The 22,680-nt window shown below is 38.3% G+C and overlaps 1 protein-coding gene across 1 annotated transcript; it reads left to right on the top strand.

The window, feature by feature from the left end:
• Positions 1-4,181: 4,181 nt before the first annotated feature.
• On the top strand, positions 4,182-22,103 carry LOC139121606 (cysteine--tRNA ligase, cytoplasmic-like). Its single transcript, XM_070686648.1, has 16 exons — positions 4,182-4,214; positions 5,656-5,836; positions 7,118-7,313; positions 8,159-8,311; positions 8,865-9,005; positions 9,522-9,610; positions 12,903-13,137; positions 13,624-13,752; positions 14,184-14,417; positions 15,181-15,278; positions 17,259-17,448; positions 17,811-17,879; positions 18,571-18,652; positions 19,163-19,311; positions 20,050-20,193; positions 21,033-22,103. Exons 1-16 carry the CDS (start codon positions 4,199-4,201, stop codon positions 21,153-21,155), a joined length of 2,229 nt encoding a protein of 742 aa, XP_070542749.1. The 5' UTR covers positions 4,182-4,198; the 3' UTR covers positions 21,156-22,103.
• The last annotated feature ends 577 nt before the right edge of the window (positions 22,104-22,680 follow it).

Raw genomic sequence — 22,680 nt, 5'->3', positions numbered from 1 at the left:
GGGTGATAAGCCGGCACAGGTGGGCCTGAGTGTGGCTGAATCGCTTGTCTTATAGGTATGCAAAAATTGTGCAAATAAAGGGACTCCCGATGCCAAAGATCACCATGAAGTTAAAAACTGTTGGGTTGTCAGTTTTCGTCAGTACACAGCGCGAATATTGCGAGGAGTAATCGGTAGACGCCAAACGACCCACCATCGTGACGAGCAGAGGCGTCACAACAGTAGTAGCAACCCTTCGTTTTAGTTTCCCCCACGAGATGGCGATCATGAAAGAGACGCTTGAGCGGTTCCGCAAGAACTCTTTCGTCGGGCAGACGACGAATCTAACATGGGGATGGCGGTCAAATGAGACAGCGAGACACCGGGTAAAGAGTAAACGACAGGTTTGCCGTATGACACAGTATCCGTGATGGTAGGGCCAGCTGCCACTGATGTACGAGACGAGGAAGAACGGAGCTACAGTTACGAGAAACAGGAGGTCGGCAACGGCAAGGCTCAGTAGCAGAGCGTTAGCACGAGTCCGTAGATGACGGAAGGCCAGGATGGACGTTATCATCAGTAAGTTACCAGCATAGCCGACCAGAATAACACAAACAGCAATCAAGGCGAGAGAATTCCCTGCTGTATTAGCCATGGCACGGAGCAAAGATGAGACCTTACTTTGCCGGGGAAACAGATCCACAGAGAGTGATCAAACATCATTTAAGTGACCGTAGATGCTATCATTGTCGTAGTCGATATTGCTAGGCAACTAATCAATGAATCATTACGATGATAAAAAGGTGGGCAAGTCCACGCATTCGTAAATACTTTTTATAGAATTACACGTGAGCTGCGATGGAGAGCGAATTCGCCCTATGCGAGAACTTAGCCGTTATGGTAGGTCCAGCTGTCCCTGTGTACGAGACAAGGCAGATCGAGCCAGCAGTTGCTGGAAGCGAAATGTACAGCAACAGCAAGAGGGATACGAAAATATGCTAAATCGTTGAGTCAGTCCACGTGTAGAAGGGTACTGAGTGGCGATAAAATAAACTAAACCCATCAAACAAGACAAAACGTATGACAATATTTGGCCTTACGTGTTTATGTGGCCGAAAAAATTACAACGCTGTGAATTCTCAAGGTCCTTCAAGGAGAATGACCGATTTCCCGTTCACCCGAACTTCGTCAGTCGATTTAGCAATGACATGCTAATTAAAGGGAAACCGTCGTCGGAACTGCGCCTGTGCGAGTTTCTTGTTCAATGTGTTTCGTGCACGATATCTAGATGCACCTCATCATCATATCTGCAACATTTAAATTATACGATGTGGATTATGAAAGACATGGTTTAACTTTCATGAATCACCATTTTACCTTGGATGCAGTTTTTACATTGGTCATATGGGTCCCGTACGACCTTTGAGCGCACTTCCGACGACTGCATCCCTTTAACTCCCTTTACGTACATTAAAACATTTGGCCATTAATATTTTGCAGTGGGGAAGTGTTGTCCTTTCCATCACATAAGGGACTGGTCAGTTTCTTCGGCCGGGGGCGGTGGATTCATGGGGGGTCACCCTGTTTTTGACTTTGGTGATGGGGGGTGTCACCATGTTTTTGGAATGCCCAATGGGGGGGGGGGGGGGTCAGTGTGTTTTTGAATTTCGACACAGGCTCATCATTGCCTAAAATGCAACGTGTCAGCCTCAAATTTCATCATTCAGTTGCATTTTTCGGCGAGACCTTTGGGCGCGTAACTTTAATAATACTAGCACGCCCAACTTTAACATATCAGGCATACATATATCAGAGATATCTGTATGTTCAATATTTTTCAGCATGCTCTTCGAGCGCATTACTTTAATATATCAGACATTTTTCAGCACGCCCTTCCTGTGCATGACTTTAATATACAAGACATATATATCAGAGATATCAGGATGTTTCATATTTTTCTCCGCGCCCTTCGGGCGCCATACTTTAATAAATCAGAGATATATTCCAGAGATATCTTGATGTTTGCTAAGTGAAAGTGTACCGTTATGAAATCTGCATTTCATATGATAAGCAAGACAAATTCCTGATACTTTTCTGTTCTCTTTATGAGAATTCAGTATGAGAAAGCAACATGCACAAATATTTCACAATATTTGATAAAATGACTTATTTTAGAGATAGAAATATTTCTTTCGTTCTCATTATATTGATGGAACTGTTTTCCTTTCTGTCTCAGGTTTTCTGTAGGATGATGTTTCTTTATGACCAAAATAACAGTTAAAAAGGCAGTTTTTGTCATTATTAGCTGTGCTTTTATGGTTTCAATATTACAAGAAAAGGTCATCTCAGACACTGCACACATCAGATTTGGCTAAAATACTTCTCTATGGCTCCTCAGGAGATTTAATTGGATGGCTTATCTTAACACCCATCAACATTTTTGATTTACTGCTTTTTCCTCTTTGATATTAATGATTGACATCCATTTCTGTACAACAGTTCAGGACATGGTTGAGCATAGAAAGTGTGAAATACATTCACAGCTCATTCAAAATGTACTTTATTCAAACTTTAAGACTGACACTTTGAAATTCCTATCTTACAACTGACATGTCAACAATTTCTTTAAAACACAGAATGACTGTTAAAATATAAATGTATGTAAAATATAATATATCTATATATCTATATATCTATATATATATATATATATATTTATATATATATATATTATATGTATATATATATATATATATATATATATATTGTGTCCACCTTTTGTTTTACAGTTGTCGCCTGCGCGGGGGTGGTCACCCTGTTTTCGAAATTTGGAATAGGGGGGTCACCCTGTTTTCAAAATTTGGAATAGGGGGTCAGCCACTTTTTGACGTCGGCAAAAAATAATCCACAGCCCCCCCGCAGGCCGAAGAAACTGACCAGTCCCTAAGCTTCATGACATCAAATTTGCGACGGGTGGTCCATATCATTGTATTTGACTTCTAAGATGATGAGCAAAGCTGAGGATTTTATCAAAACATTTTCAAGACTTGTAAGACTTGAAGAAGAAGGATGCGTCTTGAATGCATTCATATGATGATACGATTTTTGGATATTTTTCTTTCTCGTTTTCTACTGGTAGTTAAAAGACCATGTTTTTCAGACAAGTTGCCATGTAATTTTATGCGTTCACTCGAGACAAATTCAAAATTATGAAGATATATGTTTTATTTGCCGTTTTGATTGAATAAATTTATCTTTTTTCAACGATTTTTTTTCCTTAATACTAATACCAATATTTTTCTAATTCCTAAACGCCCATTTTAACAACAAGTCTTCTTACAACACTTTGACAGAATATATATCGCATTGTAATGTACCGTTGGTTTCATCACGTCTGTCTGTCTGTCTGTCTGTCTGTCTGTCTGTTTGTCTGTCTGTCTGTCTGTCTGTCTGTCTGTCTGTCTGTCTCTCTCTCTCTCTCTCTCTCTCTCTCTCTCTCTCTCTCTCTCTCTCTCTCTCTCGTAACTTAACACATTTAAGGATTTCATAAGGTTTGTTCGAATAAAAGCGGTCGGCCGAGGATAATTAAAATAATGGTAGGCTAACGAACTTCACCAGATTTGACCTCCAACGCCGTCTTTTAAACGACAGTTTAGACGTGCAAAAGTCGGATGTTGAGATTTTGATATGAATTTCCTCCGGACACTATATATGGCTAAAGTAGGTCGTTGCCCGGAGGTTTGAACCACTGACAGATTTTTCAAGAACAAACATTAGGATTTGAAAGAAAACCGAATTTGCGATTGAGTAAATGCGGGTACACCATAACAGGGCAACTAAACTTTGCTAACGATATTGTTGTAAGCGGGAATATGCACACGATAATCAAAATAGTCCTAAAAAAAACCCAATAAAACAAATTAAAAAAACAAAACAATAAATCAAATTTATGCAAATACATAATAACTCCGACTAAATGAATTTAGTTTGTCACGAGCGTGCTGTATTTATACACGGGCCCTAATAATTTTTAAAATAAGCGAAGTTCGGATGGTCTCAGGTATACCGATTCCACTTATATATGCCAGTGAAATACTGATTCCTCTCTCGAATTTATCGGCAAGTTCGATCGCTTTTGACTCAGGGTTAGCGTGACCTTGATGTGTGGGGTCAGCGTATTAGCGCCCTCAGCCATCTCTTCCGGTATTTCATCACGCTTATGATGGCGGACACCGGTAAGTCACTTGGCCACGTCTTATGTTTTACGACATGTTTTAGGGCGCTGCCACTTCGTTAGAATGGTTCTCGTTCCAATTATGTTTTGTTAGCTTGCAAGCCTACGTAGAAATGCTCCACGTTTGTTGATCACGGAAAAGATGTTTGAAAGTGGGTCGGTGCAGATTTGACATATGGACGGCTTAGCGTCCAGCGCACAGCGTCCCATACTGTGTTGGCTCTCTCGTACATCTCAGGTCATACGTACAGTCATTTCACACTGTGTTGAGCGATCCTGTGTTTGTGTAGCCCATGAATGTAACTGCAAAGCCGTAGACTAAGGAACAATGACTGTACAAGTCCCATCAATGAGCAGTGTACTCCAATAAGTTCGTTTTTGATCTCTAATAATGAATATAATATGGGGCGCGCCTTTCATTCAATCTGTTCTGTTCAAGGAAACTAAATGGCATGTTACACATGCATGGTGTAGTCTGGTGTAACCACTGTCCCTGTGTCGTCTGTGTCGTACATCAAATTCAGACAACCCCAACATAATCATGGTAGATGGTAAACCGTAACAATCTTTCTGTTCTTTCAAATTAACCCATCCACAATAGCTGTTTCTAGCGTGTCTCCCCAACCAGGACAAAATATTTTAAGACTGCTTCACCCTCTTCATGAAAACCACTTGTATTTATGACCCCCATACACCCAGTTTAACCTCGTGATTTACAACCACAAGCAAACAAAAGTCCTGTGATACCTTAATGGTAGAGTCTGTATCCAATTTTGCAACGTCACATTTTCCCTTGTTTCAGATGAATGTTCAGATACAAAGTGTTTGTTTTTTCATTAAATTGTTTATCTATTCCGCACACATCAGGTCATTTGGTTGTAGTAAATTTTACCACAGACAGTAGAAGCAAGACCACTGTCTAAGATTTCAACCATGAAGTTTTTTGAACAGGAGAGTGTGTGGCTGCAGTGATATTGCCTGTGTCTTTCACTGACCTATCACATTGAAAGATAAAACTTCCCTGTCCATACACGACATGATGTATAGGAAATCTGAACCAAGCGCAGGTTGCATCAGTATGGCTAGAGTACATTATTCACTCGGAGCACAGGAGAGACTGTGTGGGGAGATATGGCTTTTCAAGCAATTTCAATCAAACCTGTCCAACCATTGTTTTTATTTGTGATTTTGTATAAGATTATGCTATAGGTTTGATGACCATCTGTAGTTTCACCTGTAACTTCTAAACGGAACAATTACGTTATATGTGGAATATTGCAGAATCGTGTGCTTTATTTAATTCCAAGTCCCATTTTCCACACATGGGTTGAACCAACCTGTTGAAAACAATGAGAATGTTCCAACTTGCATGCACATGTAGGGGTCAGGGGTGCAATGACTGATGTATTTAATTTTTCATATATTTACATTTAATTCATCAGCAAACAAGAAGAGGACTCAGCCGGCATGGAACCCGCCGGAGGGAGACAAGAGACCGCAGCTGCATCTGTACAACAGTCTGACCAGACAGAAGGAGCCGTTTATTCCGCAGCATGGCAACAAAGTACTGTGGTATAGCTGTGGTCCAACTGTGTATGATGCCTCCCATATGGGCCATGCCAGGTATGTGACTTAACCAGTGTTTGGTGGTCAAAGGTTCTCATCAGAATTGTTTTTGCTTAAAATTCTGTGAATGTGCACAAGTGCAATTCCATATTCAGTCAGTAAAGTCAGTGTAGGTGAAACTGTTATAAAAGATGAAACATTGAAATTGTTTGTTATAGTGCCAGTAGCTGTTGCTGTGGAGGATTTTCTTTGCCGCTCTCCAAAACACGTCAAGATACATGTAGTTTTCAGCTTGTCAACTCAGCCCGTACATGTATAGATTGCATTGTTACCGGTATTGTTGGACAAGTGAATACTTACCCGGACTAGAATTCAAATATAGATAATAACACTGCATTCTTCACAGATAGATGCTGTGGTGATAAGCTAGGTAGTGGGTGTTTTAACATGCTTTTTGGGAGTAGAACAAGAACTTGCAGTTGACATGCAAAACAAAAACAGTGTAAAAATCATCGAAAGTTTACAGCTTTATGGTCCATTAATAAAAATATTGTGAAGACTGTATGATGTTATAATATACCGTAAAAACCCTATCAATTTTACCACTTTTTTAATTCGACATTGCAGCTATTTTAATGTGTACCTGAAAAAGACAGGCTATTACTAATGCAATATGCCATGGCTGGTTACTAATCTTGACATCTTGCAAACTCACATTTACCGGTACCTTTCACCCCATTTCTAGTAGACACGTCCAATCTGGATGATAAGGACAATGGGTGCCACCAAGTATAGTGGTGAAAGGGGTGTGGTAACAGTTGTAACCCCTTTACCATAATGGTTTGGACCAAACCCATTGTTACTAATGTTGATTATGGATCTATTTACAAGGAACTGTGGGAAGGGGGTGGGGTGGGTCAATATATACCAATTTGTTGAAGTTAGAGAACATAGTAAATTATTTTTGAACAATGTACATACATTTCTACAGTTTTCTAATATCAAAGGAAACCAGTAAAAAGTTTCAATTCAATTCAATTCAATTCAATAGTGGAAATCCTAGTCCTACATGTGTGTTGGTATGGTCAGTTAGCAAACTGTCCGTAACAGAAAAATGTAGCTATCATATCATTTAAGTATCTGAACCAAGAATAATTTCCTATTTACTTTGTTTGTGAATACAGATTTCCGCTTAAGAAAACTGGGGTTACAGTAGTTGACAGTAAGGTTTCATGGTTTCAAAAGGATTACTTACAGAGAAAACTTCCTTACGTTTTCATCACAGTTGTCATATGCACTGCTTTCTGCACTAACAATTACTCCATTCAATTTCTGCAGGTCCTATATTTCCTTTGACATCCTACGGCGAGTCTTGAGTCAGTACTTCAACTACGACGTCCTCTACTGCATGAATATTACCGATATTGATGATAAAATCATCAAACGTGCCCGCCAGAACTATCTCTTTGAAGAGTACAAGAAGGCCATGAAATGTCCCAATGGTTTATTAAAAGATATCAAAGAAGGAAAGCAGGTGTGAAGATTCTATTCATCCATTATTTCATCATCATGAGTGCTTTTTTAAGTCAAATTGGATCTGGTTTAACCCTTTGAACCCGGCTAGGACAAAAATGTCCGCATGATATCATAGGTTACCAGGGGTCAGGGTGCAAAGGGTTAAACTTTTCAGGCTGATTCACCTCCTGAGATAAACAACTAGATTTCCATGACACTTTCACATTCTAAATATAATTCACCCTTTGAGTGCCAAAGTCAATTTTTGTTGCTTCTATAAAATATAGCCCAGTCAAGTTTTCTCAGATTTTTGCCAAGTTTTTGATAAAAAATTGTAGCCAATGAAATGTGATGTCCATTTGGTCCAAAATTATCAAAAAAATTACAGAAAAATTCATAAAAATTGGTAAAATGTTGCACTAAAATTTTGGTGGGAAAAATTACAGCACTCAAAGGGTCAAAGTTCAAGACAACATACAACATCAAGTATAAATTTTGATATCTAGTTGAAATCTTTGTTCAGACTTTACAGATGCATCAAATGCTTGAAATGTGCAGAACGTCGAGAAGTGATCTTGCTTTGAAAAATATCATTCTTGCAGGCATACACAGTAATCTCTGGTGAGAGAGAGAATGAAAATATTTTGCTGAGGGTAAACAAATGCTTCAAGATGATATCACCCATTGAGTATCAGGGAAAGCAAAGTTGCCAGAAAATTATACTCTCGACTGCCTCTTTGTGTTTTAAGTTTTTTCTGGATGTAGTGAGTGCCACAGGCAAGCAGTATGATTGATGATTGAAACCTAATGGCACCAAAATCTACTTCAAGTTCAAGATCATAGCTTCTATGAATTTTATTTCAGAACTACACTGACAAGTTTGAAAAAGAAACAGACCCAGATAAAAGGAACATGCTGGAACGAATTCTTAAGAAAGTGGAGGGTGGAAGGTCAGATCTACAAACGCATCTGAACAACATAAAAGAAGCAAATAATGATAATCAAGGCGTTATGCAGGTACTGTGCGACTCAAAATTCTTTGCTCTTGTCTTTTGCTGTAGAATTTTCTCACTATTTTGTTATGAGGTTTTCTAATGTGGTCTGTGATAAATTCGTAGTGTGTATGTTTGCATGTTACTCATTCTAGACCTCCACGGAGGTGTGTCAAGTCACACGACCGCAAGCCGTAGGTTTTGAAAATGATATCAAGCTGAAGGCGATTTCATCTTTCAAAGGTGCAATGGCCATGAATTTTCTATAAAGTATTTCATAATTTGTATCGTAGCAAAAGAAGTTTATCTGTTTATTTTTGCTCTCTGACGCTAGTTGATATACAAAATATTTTGGATGCTAAGACAATGGATTGTGTACATTATGTAATTGTTGGCAAACGAATTCTAATCCGGACCATGATCCATGTTGAAACAATAACATTGGACGTAATACATGCAGTTTGACAAGTTGAACACTTGTTCAGCAACAAACAGTTTGTTTTTAAACACAGAAAATGTAAAAGAAAATTAATCAAAAGTAACCTCTAATGGGGCTATACACCTTTCTCTATTTGCAGAGAGTTGTTGAAGAAAGCCGGGATGTTTTAGCAGATTTACTGGATGGCAGGAAGGGACATGAAATCACAGATAATTCAATATTTTCATCGTTACCTCAACACTGGGAGGCGGAATACCACAAAGACATGACAGCTCTCAATGCAAGTACAAATATTCATTTTCTTGACTTGTCCATAACAACACTAAAAAAACTGATTTGGTTATTGCTTTGATCAATCATAAAATTAACTGGTATTTTCACAGGTAAATAGAGTTTTCACAGGGAGGTACTTATCAGCTGATGATAGAATAATTTCGATTGGTTCATTTGTATGGCATGATGTAGGTTAGCTGACCACAAAGGTCACTGATTGGCTGAGAGCAAGCCCAGTGATTAGAATATCAATGAAAATATATGTGTAACAATTCTGGGAAGTTACCAAATATACTTTCGAAGTGTGTGTCTCCAGTCGTGATTTATGTATCTCCACTCATGTGAATTCGGGCAGATTAAGTGAAAGCCAAGTGTTGAGGGATTTGTCCCTCTGTGTAAGTGGTTTAATACAGTCATGTAAGTGGTAAACAAGCCATGCCTGTCAATGTTCCTTCACATACCGTCTGTGTGATAACTCTGCATACAAATGTATATTCACTTTACTGTGTTTTCTGTATATTAGGTACTGCCAGCTGACGTACTGACGAGGGTCAGCGAGTACATCCCAGAGGTCATCGAGTATGTGAAGAAGATCATAGACAATGGCTATGCGTAAGTCAGATCACTGCATTATGACTTTTTAGCTCCCATAGCCATATGTATATATGGCAATGGAAGCTATTCTTATAGGCTAGGAAAATGTCTGTATGTATGTATGTCTGTATGTCTGTATGTCTGTATGTCTGTCCGTCAACATCAAAAACTCCAAAACCGCTGTACATTTCATCTTGATATTTGGTGTGTACATGGATGATGGGCTGTAGATGAGATTTGTTCAAATGAAGATGTCATTGCCAAAAATATGCAAATTAAGTGAAAAAATGTAAAAACAGTCAAAATTGAAAAAACTCAATAACCACTGAGCAGATTACATGAAAAATTAGCATGTAAGTGCTTTGGGCTGACATGAAATGATTGTGCACATCTTGGGTCAGTATCTTGGACTTGCTATTTTTCATGATTTTTTTGTAATTTTTCTCCATTTTTGGTCAAAAAATCTTCTCTCTGAAACCACAAGTCCAATTGATTTGAAACTTGGTATGGAAGTGCATAGGAGTGACCTTTGCCAAATTTGGGCAAATCGTGGTGAAATTTGCATATTTTTTGTTTACACGTCCATAGACTCCCATGTATAAGGCAGATCTCCATAGACTCCCATGTATAAGGCCACGAAAAATAAAAATTTAGTTTCTCATCGTATTCATATTGCAAAAAGGATGCAGTGACACAATTTTTAGTCCCCATGGATGAAGTCCAGTGAGCTTATAGATTGGGTCATGTCCGTCTGTTCGTCCATCCGTGAGTCCATCCGTTCACGCATATATCTCGGATATTTTGACAAAATATCATGTGACCTTGATGACCTTTGATCTCAAATATACATATTTGTCCATAACTCAGTAACCACAAGTGCTACCACCACCCTTCATATATGGTATGATGGGACACCTTATGACGCCACATATTGTACCTCATTAATTATGCACATATCTAATTTTGAGCGAGCCAATAGAGCTAGAGGTCTGATTTTTGGTATATAGGGATAACTTAGCAAAACAATTTTTTTGACAAAATGTCATGTGACCTCGGTGACCTTTGACCTCAAATATACATATTTGTCCATAACTCAATAACCACAAGTGCTACAGCCTTCATGTATGGTATGATGGGACACCTTATGACGCCATATTGTACCTGATTAATTATGTGCATATCTAATTTTGAGCGAGCCAATAGAGCTAGAGGTCTGATTTTTGGTATATAGGGATAACTTAGCAAAACAATTATTTTGACAAAATGTCACGTGACCTCGGTGACCTTTGACCTCAAATATACATATTTGTCCATAACTCAGTAACCACAAGTGCTACAGCCTTCATGTATGGTATGATGGGACACCTTATGACGCCACATATTGTACCTCATTAATTATGCACATATCTAATTTTGAGCGAGCCAATAGAGCTAGTGGTCTGATTTTTGGTATATAGGGATAACTTAGCAATACAATTTTTTTGACAAAATGTCACGTGACCTCGGTGACCTTTGACCTCAAATATACATATTTGTCCATAACTCAGTAACCACAAGTGCTACAGCCTTCATGTATGGTATGATGGGACACCTTATGACGCCACATATTGTACCTCATTAATTATGCGCATATCTAATTTTGAGCGAGCCAATAGAGCTAGAGGTCTGATTTTTGGTATATAGGGATAACTTAGCAAAAAAATTTTTTTGACAAAATGTCACGTGACCTCGGTGACCTTTGACCTCAAATATACATATTTGTCCATAACTCAGTAACCACAAGTGCTACACCCTTCATGTTTGGTATGATTGGACACCTTATGACGCCACATACTGTACCTCAATAATTATGCGCATATCTCATTCTGAGCGAGCCAATAGAGCTGGATGTCTGATTTTTGGTATACAGGGATAACTATAGGAGAGAAATTTTTTGACCAAATGTCATGTGACCTCGATGACCTTTTACCTAAAATATATGTTTATGTCAATAAATAAGTAACCACAAGTGCTATGTCCTTTGTATTTAGTAGGATGGGAGACCTTATGACAACACACGCTTTACCTCATTAATTATGTACACATCTAATTCTGGGCAAGCGAATAGAGCTAGAGATCTGATTTTTGGCATATAGGGATTAATTAGCAATATAATTTTTTTTTTCAAAATGTCATGTGACCTCGATGACCTTTGACCTTGATTATACATATATATGCATATTTCAGTAACCACAAGTTCTATACCCTCCAATTTTGATAGGATATTAGACCTTAAGATGTCACATCTTGTACCTCATTTATAATGCGCATATGTATTTCTTGGCTGGCCAATACTGCTAGAGGTCTGATCTCTTTTCCCGATTTAGAACCATAACTTAGACATGCCTCATGTGTTTCAAATTGGGAACAACGACATAGACCTATGTGCCCCTAGATCTCAACATATACACTCCAGTGATACTTCTTAATGACCACATTTTCCTGCCCCATCAAGACTAATACTCCTATTACAAGTGGGGACTATGTCATTGTAAATGACTTGTTGAGTTAATGGTTGTATCACAGTATTCGATATATCTAATTCTGTATTTTTTCCATTTTATATTCTGAATAATTACATTAAACATATTTCACTGTCTCCAGTACATTTCATTTAAGTATTTTCACTTCATGCACTTTATCCCTTTCACACATGTTCAAATATCTGACCAGAGAACAAACACTAAATAGTCCAGGATGGGAGCTACAGTGTCATTGACGCTATTTTTTATGGTAAGAAATTTGGTAAAGAGTTGAAGTTGACCATTTGCTACAGGCAGGAGTATGCTGTGTTGGGCAGGGCTCTGTGTTGACCAGTCAGTGTTTGTGTTCCAAGCAGCAGAGTAACATGCATGTGGATGACATTAACTGACTTACAGCAAGACTTTCATCAGATCCAGTAGCCCTTGAGCTGGATATCACTTGTGGACTTGAATACAGAGACATGGTGAACAAACCAAAAAAATTACTGCTCTGCAGAGAGGTCTGTTTGTCCACCTGGTATTCTTCATGTTTTTGCATGTATTCAACTTTTCCATTGAAAACAGCAATATTGGATGAAACCAATGTTGACTGAAGGGTTTGTAGGTTATTGCAAATGAGTCACTGTTATTCTGTATTGACCTTTGCTTTACATTCACCTTTGTGTGTACACAGTTATCAAATTTTCACGAAAAGTGCAACATTTACCATTCCAAAGATTCCTTCTGCCTCTTCCGTTTTACCTTCACTTGATTCAGCTGATTATGTCCATTATGATTTCCTTTTTCAGATACGAGTCAAACGGTTCTGTGTATTTCTCAGTGTCGACCTTTGACACTGCCGAGAGCCACAGCTATGCAAAGCTAGTTCCTGAGGGTGTAGGGGACAGCAAGGCCCTGCAGGAGGGGGAGGGTGATCTTAGCATCACCCAGGACAGACTGGATGAGAAGAAATCCCCCAACGACTTTGCTGTGTGGAAAGCTTCCAAGCCAGGTGAACCAGCATGGGAGTCACCTTGGGGAAAGGTGAGAGGTCAAAGGTCATTTACACCCACTGTGTGTTCATCGTGCATACAATACAGGTAAATGCTTTACAAAGCTTAAAAACTTTAAACTTTTGGTACAGGAATGATGTGAATCTGGATGCAAAGGGGTTCTTTGGAGGGTCTTGCAGGGGAGAGCAAAGCATTTTCAGAGGCACTAGTTTCAAAATTATCTCATTAGCTGGAGCCTTCTACAAGTCCACTGGTCAAAATTTTAGTACCAACTGAATGATAGACCAGTTCATTGCTAAGCAGTTATGTGGAAACAGCAAGACTAGTCTGTGATATCAGTCAACTTTGACCTCAGCAAGTCAGTAAATTCTTGTCTTTATCAATGCTGAAAGAAACCTGTCCGAAAGCCTAGATGTTCAAATCCAAAACATGAGACTATATAGAATACAGGGATTATGCATTGTAAATACATTAAAAAAACTTGTTCACAGATTTTTTTCATTACTTTTTTAACCAGGGTCGTCCAGGCTGGCATATTGAGTGTTCGGTAATGGCCAGCTGCATTCTGGGAGAATCCTTGGACATTCACACAGGGGGAGTTGATTTGAAATTCCCTCACCATGACAATGAACTTGCCCAGGCTGAGGTAGGTACATACACATAATGTTGAAATAGGTGTCCCAGCAAGTGTTCCAAAGGTCAAGGGTGAAGTTCATGCGCACACTTTCGAGTCCTATTGCCAATTTTTTATGCACAATTAATATGATAATGTCGTTATATGTATCCTGTGGGATGCAACTCTTTCAAGATGAAAATTGCTACGATTGCTTGTTTTTTAAATGAAAATTTAGTACTGCTGTGAAATTTGTGATGCGTGTTGGTAATTTTATGATCATATCATAACTAAAGCTCTTTCGGTACTTTAACCTGTAAAGAATATGGAAATCATGAGTAAATTTTGAAACATCAAATTCAAAAATTTCAATTTATCATCTGTACATCAGGAATTAGTCTTGAAATTTGCTGATTTTTATTTGACAATCATAGTGGTTTTCCCAATGTTCTTTTGTATCGTAGGCTTACTATGGTAATGACCACTGGGTTAGATACTTCCTACACTCCGGACACCTGACGATAGCCGGCTGCAAGATGTCCAAATCGCTGAAAAATTTCATCTCCATCAAAGACGCTTTGGAGAAGCACTCCTCCAGGCAACTCCGGCTGATGTTCTTACTCCATTCCTGGAAAGACACCCTGGACTACTCCGCCAACACCATGGAAAATGCCATCCAGTATGAAAAAGTCATGAATGTAAGTGTGGCATGGGACTTGACATGTTTTACTGATGTCTGGAGAAGAATCTGCTGTTTGGTGATTTAGTCTGTGTTTCTAAGGTGCTGTGGATGATAAAAATATATCAAAAGGACTAAGGAAATGTTTTGCAGTCAGAGGGAGGGGATTCTATCCATCGCGATCATTGTTTGCAAATTAACACTGAGTAAATGCAGTGTTTGAACCACAGAAACTGCTTGTTAGTGTGATAATTAATCACCATACAGGCTTTTGAAATAAAATGTGTATTCAAAACTGGTCAGTGGTTTAAATATCAAACATAGAAATTCAGAAATATATCACAGTGTGTCAGTGGAAAGTTAAAATCATAATTTCTTTGTGTGATTATCACATTTCAGAACTCTTGTTTTGGGTAGAGTGTTTGTCACGTTCATGTTTTCAATTATCCATGGTATCCATGTAAAATATTTGAATACAAGACGATTATTATAATGCTTTGGAATTTGTAGGACTCCACAACTGATATGACTGTGCTTGTAAGTCACAGTGTAGCGTTCTCATGCCTCGCAAGAGGGCAAGCTCTCTAGTAGTGCGCATGATGAAATAGTTGACAAAATGGCCATGTGTCAGCCATATCGGATCGACTTGCAAAACAAAATGATGTCACTTTATGTAAGGGACTTCTCCAAGTTAGAATTCTCCAAGTTACAATCAAAGCAATCACAAGGAACTGTGACCTTGACCATGATCAATACCATGTATTTCTGTTTCGCCTTTCCAGGAATTCTTCCTCAATGTCAAGGACATTCTCCGCAATGCTGCACGTGGACCTGAGAAGTTCTTGAAGTGGAACCAGGCTGAACTGAAACTTTCTGAACAGTAAGTTGTGACATTCACTCATTGCTTTCTTTGTAAGAGACACAGGCAAGACTGAAGGACACTGCTGTCTGTATTGAGCCATAGTACAATTTATCACTATATTAGGGGGTATGTTTGTTCCAGAGTATTCATTTATTATGGAAGACCACCACAGGCAAGTGCTGGTTCATACCTTATGGGAGATGGGTCCACTGATGTTCAGGTGTGCTGCTGTTCTGGTCCTAGATGATCTCAAGGCATAAAAATATCATTGCTGTCTTTTATAAGTATTTTGATTCTGTGGGTAGTGAGTCAGCCAAAGTGACATAATGTATATCCAGATTCCCTGACAGTTTAGCCATATCTGATATATTCAGATTCCCTGGCATTTGCGTTCACCCCAACCACAGGACCGTGCCCCAACCATCCAACAAATTTAGACTCTATGAAGCATTTTGATGACTCAGTCTGATCTTTCTTTGAAAGAGAATATTTAGTCAAGAAACCTGGCAAATGACTTGTAAAGTCCATGTGAAAGTTGAGCAATTTTCTGCCATGAATTCTAAGAGTGATTCAAGTCAAGACTATTTGGTGATATTTTGTACAAAACAGACTAAGAAAGTGGAGAGTACTTCTGACTACTGACAGATCATCCTTACTTTTTGACAGCAAACTGAGGATACCAATTGTGATATTGTCTATAGGGGTGACTAGCCCTCTAGCTCAGTCTACAGGGCCTGAAAATTTCCCTTTTTTCCCACTGGTCCCAGGACCAGTGACCTGTTTCTTTTCACTGGTCCGAAGGTTAAATCCACTGGTCCTCAAAAATTTGCATAACAATACGAGAATGATTCATTTCTCGTACTCATGTTATATATGCATTTCTATCAGATTTGCTTGGGATTTACATACAGCAAAAACTGTCAATCTTTGTAATACAGACACACTGCATAAACATTTACCTGGTAGATTTCTTAAGTTCTTGTACACATACGTTTACTATTGTTATGAAGTTCACTTCAATTTCAATTGCCCAGCTGTTGATTCTTTTCCATTTAAATTGAAAAAAATACGTTGAAAACACAAAATATCTGAGATGAACTTCTTTTCCTTTGATATCAATAGCAAATTGCCATAATGTTATTCTGACAAGCTGGGCGGTTCTTGTTGTGGTCAGCTACAATGAAGCTAGGGGGTCTTGACTATATAAGGAATTCAGCATGGTGACCTTCTAAATGCTAAAAGCTTGCTTGCTACGGAAGATCGTAAAGTTGTAATGACTCCTTCCCGGACATTTACTGCAAAATACTACATTGATGGACAGAGATATAATGTTTTCACACAATTTTGGGGTTGATGATATTTTTGGGTGGGGCTATGATCTGGTTTTTACCACGTTACATTTTACATGAGTACATGGCCCGGCATTTGATTTTTGTCCCAGGGCCCAGTGCAGTGGCTAGTGGACGCACATCGCCTTGCTCATATCATGAATCACAGACTGTAACAGAGTAACTGATTTTCCTTTAGAGTTTACGTTGTGATAAAAGAAATAGACTAAATTTTAAATGTTTGATTGACTTAAAAGAAGCAATAACCTGTAAGAGCTACCCGATTGAGTGCAATTTTGTAGCTAGTAGAAGACGTAGTCTCACAATGGACTCTTCAGTGAAATTCTCGGCCTGATAATTAATGTGTCCCCCGTATTTTTGGGGACGTAGTTTCTAATTTTGTGTCAAAAGACACTAGAACACTATCTGGGAAAACACCGGAAATTCCCTTGCCAAATAAATTGGCTCCCATTTGTACTGGTCCGCGGACTTTTTAGGGGTAATTTTATACTGGTCCGGGATAAAAAATCACTGGCCCGGGACCTCGGACCAGCGTTATTTTCAGGCCCTGGTCTACTGATAGCTGGCAGTCTGTTTGAAAATTTCAACCAAGGTTATTCACATTTACCTCTGTGACCATACGTGCTTACTTTCAAATTTTGTTTTGTAGATTTCAGCAAGTCAAAGCCGATGTAGAGAAGGCCCTATGTGACTCCATCGACACAAAGTCGGCCATGGACGCCATGAAAGAACTTGTCGGCTACAGTAATGTCTACATTAGAGACAGCAAATCAGACAAGCAGTTGCCAAACAGTATACTTCTCAGAAATATTGCGGCCTATCTTACGCAGATGTTTAAGGTGAGTCATGGGTCAAAGGTTAACCAAAGGTCAAGGGTTACATTAAGGAGAAAATTGCATAAATATGACTATGTAATTTATAGTACACAATTATTTATATTCAAGTTTCACCCTATTGCTTTTCATACTATGTACATGGTACAAGAAATTTGTTACAGTGGTTAAAATTTTTCCTCGAAATTTTACAAGCTAAAGATGGTATTATCTGCTCAAGATCCTATCATTTAATTTTGTTGTGTCAGTCTTCAGTCTAAGACAAAGGCCATAGATATTTACAGCATGTTGATACATTCATAATATTCCACAAAAAGACAACATTTCAATTATATTCAGTGTTTTTTACATGTTCCCAAATTTTGCAGATTTTTGGTGCCATAGAGGGCGATGAACCGATAGGATTTCCAATGGGTGCAGGTCAGAACAACACAAACGTAAGTTCCAAGGATTTCTCATTTAAATTTTGTGGTTAGTTTGTAAATTCACGAAACAGTGTTAAAATGATTCCATACTCTGTACACTGGTTTTTTTGGGCAAAATATGAAAAAACACCAACTGGAAATTTTCACGAATTTTCTACCTTGCAAAAGTTTGCAGCAAGTACTGGTACAATGAATTCACAAGCTAATATGTGTAAAGTACAAACACAGACACCTAGATAATGAATGGACGAATATAGTCAGTTGTGTGAAAACCATAGGCTGAAAAAGAGAGAGAGAGAGAGAGAGAGAGAGAGAGAGAGAGAGAGGTAAGAATTAGTGCTGATTGTAAAAAATCTGTTGGTGAAAGATGCCACCCATGATCATCAGCAAGAGTCTCAATCTTTTACCCGGTAGTGTTGCTTCATGTACTTTACAGGAATATTTTATTCACTTCAAAGCACAGAATCATTTGAATCATCCAATCATGTGTTTGTAACCATGTGACGAATATATGTATGATTGTGTAGACATATTAAATGTGTGTCTATGTTTATAAAGGATAGTCCATTACAATATTAGATTTTATGTCACATTCACCTTTGCTCTTTCTTTGAAGAACTTGATGAGTGGATGGGATGACTCAATTTTTGACGTGCCAATATTTTGGAAAAAGTTAATGCCATGTTTCATTTCTCATACACAGCTTGAAGAAACTGTCATGCCATACGTGAAGGCATTTGCTGATTTCAGGGACAGTGTACGACAAGTAGCCAGAGAAAAGAAAGGTAAAATAAAGACACCCCTTCCCCCATCCCCACCCCTGGGGACAGACATGTGAACTGCTCCTATGTTAATACTAAGGCGCTGATTATTAAGCCTCTGTACCTGTTTTCCTTCCATTTCCTTCCATGGAAATTTTGGGAGCTATCTTCCACAGTAAACCCTTTCACTACTAAAGTTTAGTAGAGCCCTATTGCTGTCTTTGACTAAGTTGGACCATTCCATTGTTGGAAGGGAAGGAAAAATATACACTTACTTACACTATTGTGCACTTGAAATCACAAGATTTTTGTACAGTCTTTGATTCAGTCGGGGGTTTTCTAGAATTCTGCTTTAGTCAGCTATATACCAGTACATGTAATATGTAAAATTATCATGAGATAAAGAGGACTTTCTGGGTCTGTGTAATTCCATTTGACCAAAATAGTACCCCGACATGCACGCTGCGGCTCTCTTCTGATAACTCCAGGTATCACTCGAAGGTTACTTCAAGACTTTTCTTTTTTTGCACACAGTTGTGGAAGTCTTAAAGCTGTGTGATGAACTTCGAGACGACGTCTTGCCAGAATTAGGAGTGCGTCTTGAAGACCATGAAGGCCAACCCACTGTTGTCAAATTGGTGGACAAAGACATTCTCATGAAGGAAAGGGAACAAGCTAGACAGGTTTGTGTTGTCTGCATATTTGCATGTTCCTAAAAGATGCCAGCAATTTTGTTTATGAACAGTTGTTGGGTTTGTTTGTATGTGAAGGATTATCATGGTTTAATATCAGTGCTGAAGTAAGAGAATTTCAGCATCAAGTCGTATGCCATATGAGGTATGCAGGTATTTCAATTTGATTAATAGAGGGTTAAAAATGCTGTCCTATGGGGCAAGTTTGGTATTTTTTTTATTTTTTTGAAAAATGTTTGGATCAGAATCTGGTTGCATGATAAATTAGTGGTCAACAAAAATTGACCTTTAACCCCTATGCTATCATCTCGATGGCACCAATGTTTTCCTGCTTACCAAAGCTAATATGAACGTGTGTACATTCTCACTGGAATTATCTGGCACCAAAAATAGTACCGGAAATTCCCAGCGTTCAGGGTAGGGCAGTCAATGGGTCAATTCCAGTTACTCTTGTATGTATACCAGCAATGTGTGTCTGTGAGTATACACCCCAAACCTCAGAATTCCAGTGCATCATGGTTAGGATGTGTATTGAAATATCAATATTTTAATTTTTAGCTGATTTCAAGAAAATATTCCTAGACATGGGAAGGACCTAAAACAGTAACTTATTTCATCAGAAAGGTCCAATGATAAAAGGAAAATTACTATTGTAGAGTGCTTTGAGCATATCTTTCAATTTGATCAAAATAGCCTATTTTAAACTTTTTGGTATTTTTTTTTTTGAAGCTTGCTGAAGAAAAGCAGAGGAAGAAAGAAGAAGCCAAACAAAAGGAGAGAGAAAGGCAGGCTGCGAAGGAAGCACAGCGCCGGATACCACCCGGAGAATTATTCCTTAAAGAGATGGATAAATACTCACAATTTGACTCAAGGGTGAGTCGGAATATTTCTTCTAATTTCAACACTGGTAGCTTTGCATGCTTTGCTTGTTTCATGCCTATGGTGTTATTATATGCTCATGTTTACTGGCACTCACACTGAAACTAGACTAATCTTGACTTCAGAGAGAATATCATAACAGACTTGGAAATTTAATGAAAGCAATATTCCATTGCATTTTATCACTTTGAAATTTCATTATTTTCCTGACATCAATGGAATAATAGCATGCAAAGTTCAATTATCTGTAGTTCTCCTTGAAGGAAAAGCGTTGTTGTTTTAATTGCTCAGACATGACCCCCATGGCAACTTTCCTCTTATCAGGGTCTTTTGTATCATTGAAAAGTCAGTTAAATTTGTATCTTGCTTGACATATGCTGAAAGAGACTGAAGATAGTTTGCGCCTCAAAAGTTTTGAAACTTAAAGTTTTGTTCAAACTTTCTTCAGTGAAACTTTCAACCATTCTCTCACTGAGTCAAGAATACAAATCAAGCGTCCCCAAGTAAATGTTGTTACAGGAGAAATAAATTATCTTACATTTCCCCATATTTGAAATGCAAAATAGCTGCTCTCCTCATATTAAGTCTATGGCGAAAATAAAAAAACATTCGATTTTCAAAAGCCATACACATTTAATCCATGGTTGATTTTCAGACATTTCATGTTGACTTAAAAAAAAATGGATATTTTGGCCATATAGAGCATCCATTGTACAGTGAATTTGCTCTGTTAATGTACCTGAGGTTTTAAACCTGAAATCCCTGGTTTGCTCATCAGTGCTACATTTGCATGGGGTTTGCTACATAATTACGAACTTTGACCTCTCTTTCAGGGCATTCCTACCCATGATGCAAAGGGAGAACCACTCAGCAACAAGCAAATCAAGAAACTGACAAAAGCTTACGAACAGCAAGAAAAACTTCACAATGAATATTTGAAAAGTCAGCAACAATAATTTTTGACTGAAATAAAAGAATTATTTAAATTGTATAATATTGCCTTTCCAGTTCACACTTAATTCATATGCCCACAGGGACCTGAGGCATCACATTTTATGTGTCAGTTATCTTATAATTTGTGATAAATAAATTTATTTGTTGTTTACATATTGATATCATCAGAAATGCATGCAGAATAGATTGTGTACTGTAGGTTTCTGTGACATAGCATAGAAACAAGCTATCATGACTTCCACATCCAATACAATACCTATACATATACGTCACACTAGAGTTCAACTGTGCACATTGAGCAGTAACCGTACCTCTATGGACGTGATGGTAAGGAAGGCTATTTATATTTCCTTCTGCGTATAATCTGAACAACTCTAACAAAACCAGAAATGAAAGCAACAGAAACAACATACACGAAAACAAATAAGTATCTTCCAATTTTATTCTCCATTAACAATACTTAAATGACATCTAAAAGGTGATTTCTGAGGTCCCTTGATGTTCCATGAACCATATTTTATGTTCCTTTGTTAGGCACGTATCCTCAATTGAAAATGCCTTTTATCAGAATTTTAAAGGAAGATTTTTTGTACACCAAGCTGCCATGAAGAGAACTATTTGTAAGGTTGACAAACTAAAAGGTCAAGACAGTGTATTACTGTCTGTGAATCCAAGACCTGATTGGACCAGTTCACTGTTTTGATACCTACAAAGTATAAGACTACTTTGCTCTTCCAACAATTGTGCTACCTCCCCCTAGAAATATAAGGCTTCAGATTTCCTGCTATTGCTATGGTCAGTATTCATTTTCATGCTTTCTGTTCAACCATGACATTTTGTAGCAAGCGTTTCCAACACTTTTTGAGTCTGAATGTCAGTTATGTCGAAGACTAGATCTTGCTTGTAAAATAAGGGCACCAAATAAACCAAATAAATTATAAATTCTCTGACTGTTGTGGGTGCAATATGTGGTTTGATTTCATCAAAATTGAATGGAAGACTCTGAAAGAGGGCCACACATAGTTTAGTGATGGGTACTTGTTTCGGGGGGGGGGGGGGGGGGGGGGAGTAATGTAGCTAACATGGCATCTACCCTGTATAGTGCAATTTATACAGCAATTGAGGCTGCAGGCTACAGCCTGTTAATAGATAGCAGAAATTTTGCTCTAAACTGTTAATTAGCAGATTTTTACACTAAGATTGCCATCCAATGTTTAAAATTAAATAAAATCTCTCTGTCTTAAACTCACACATTTGCTTTTTCTTTCACCAGTTTTATCTGTTTATATTGCGCATAGTTTCCATCTCAAAGAGAGGCTGGTGCACAGGCCGTACAGGCAGGGCGTCCAATAACTTAGCGTATACCCCTTTTGTATACTCCTAGTATATTGGACACCCTGCCTGACCCGCCATCCGTCTGGCCATCTGTGACATACACAACTCACACCATACAGCGTTTTTATCTAGTGCTGCTCCTCAGAAAGGAAGCTCAACCCAGATGAAATACTAACTCCAGGTGCGCCAACC

This window comes from Ptychodera flava, chromosome 21 (assembly GCF_041260155.1).
Source record: "Ptychodera flava strain L36383 chromosome 21, AS_Pfla_20210202, whole genome shotgun sequence".
Classification (NCBI taxonomy): Eukaryota; Metazoa; Hemichordata; class Enteropneusta; family Ptychoderidae; genus Ptychodera; species Ptychodera flava.
Note: the sequence above shows the minus strand (reverse complement) of the source record. Positions and strands in the feature narration are given on the sequence as shown.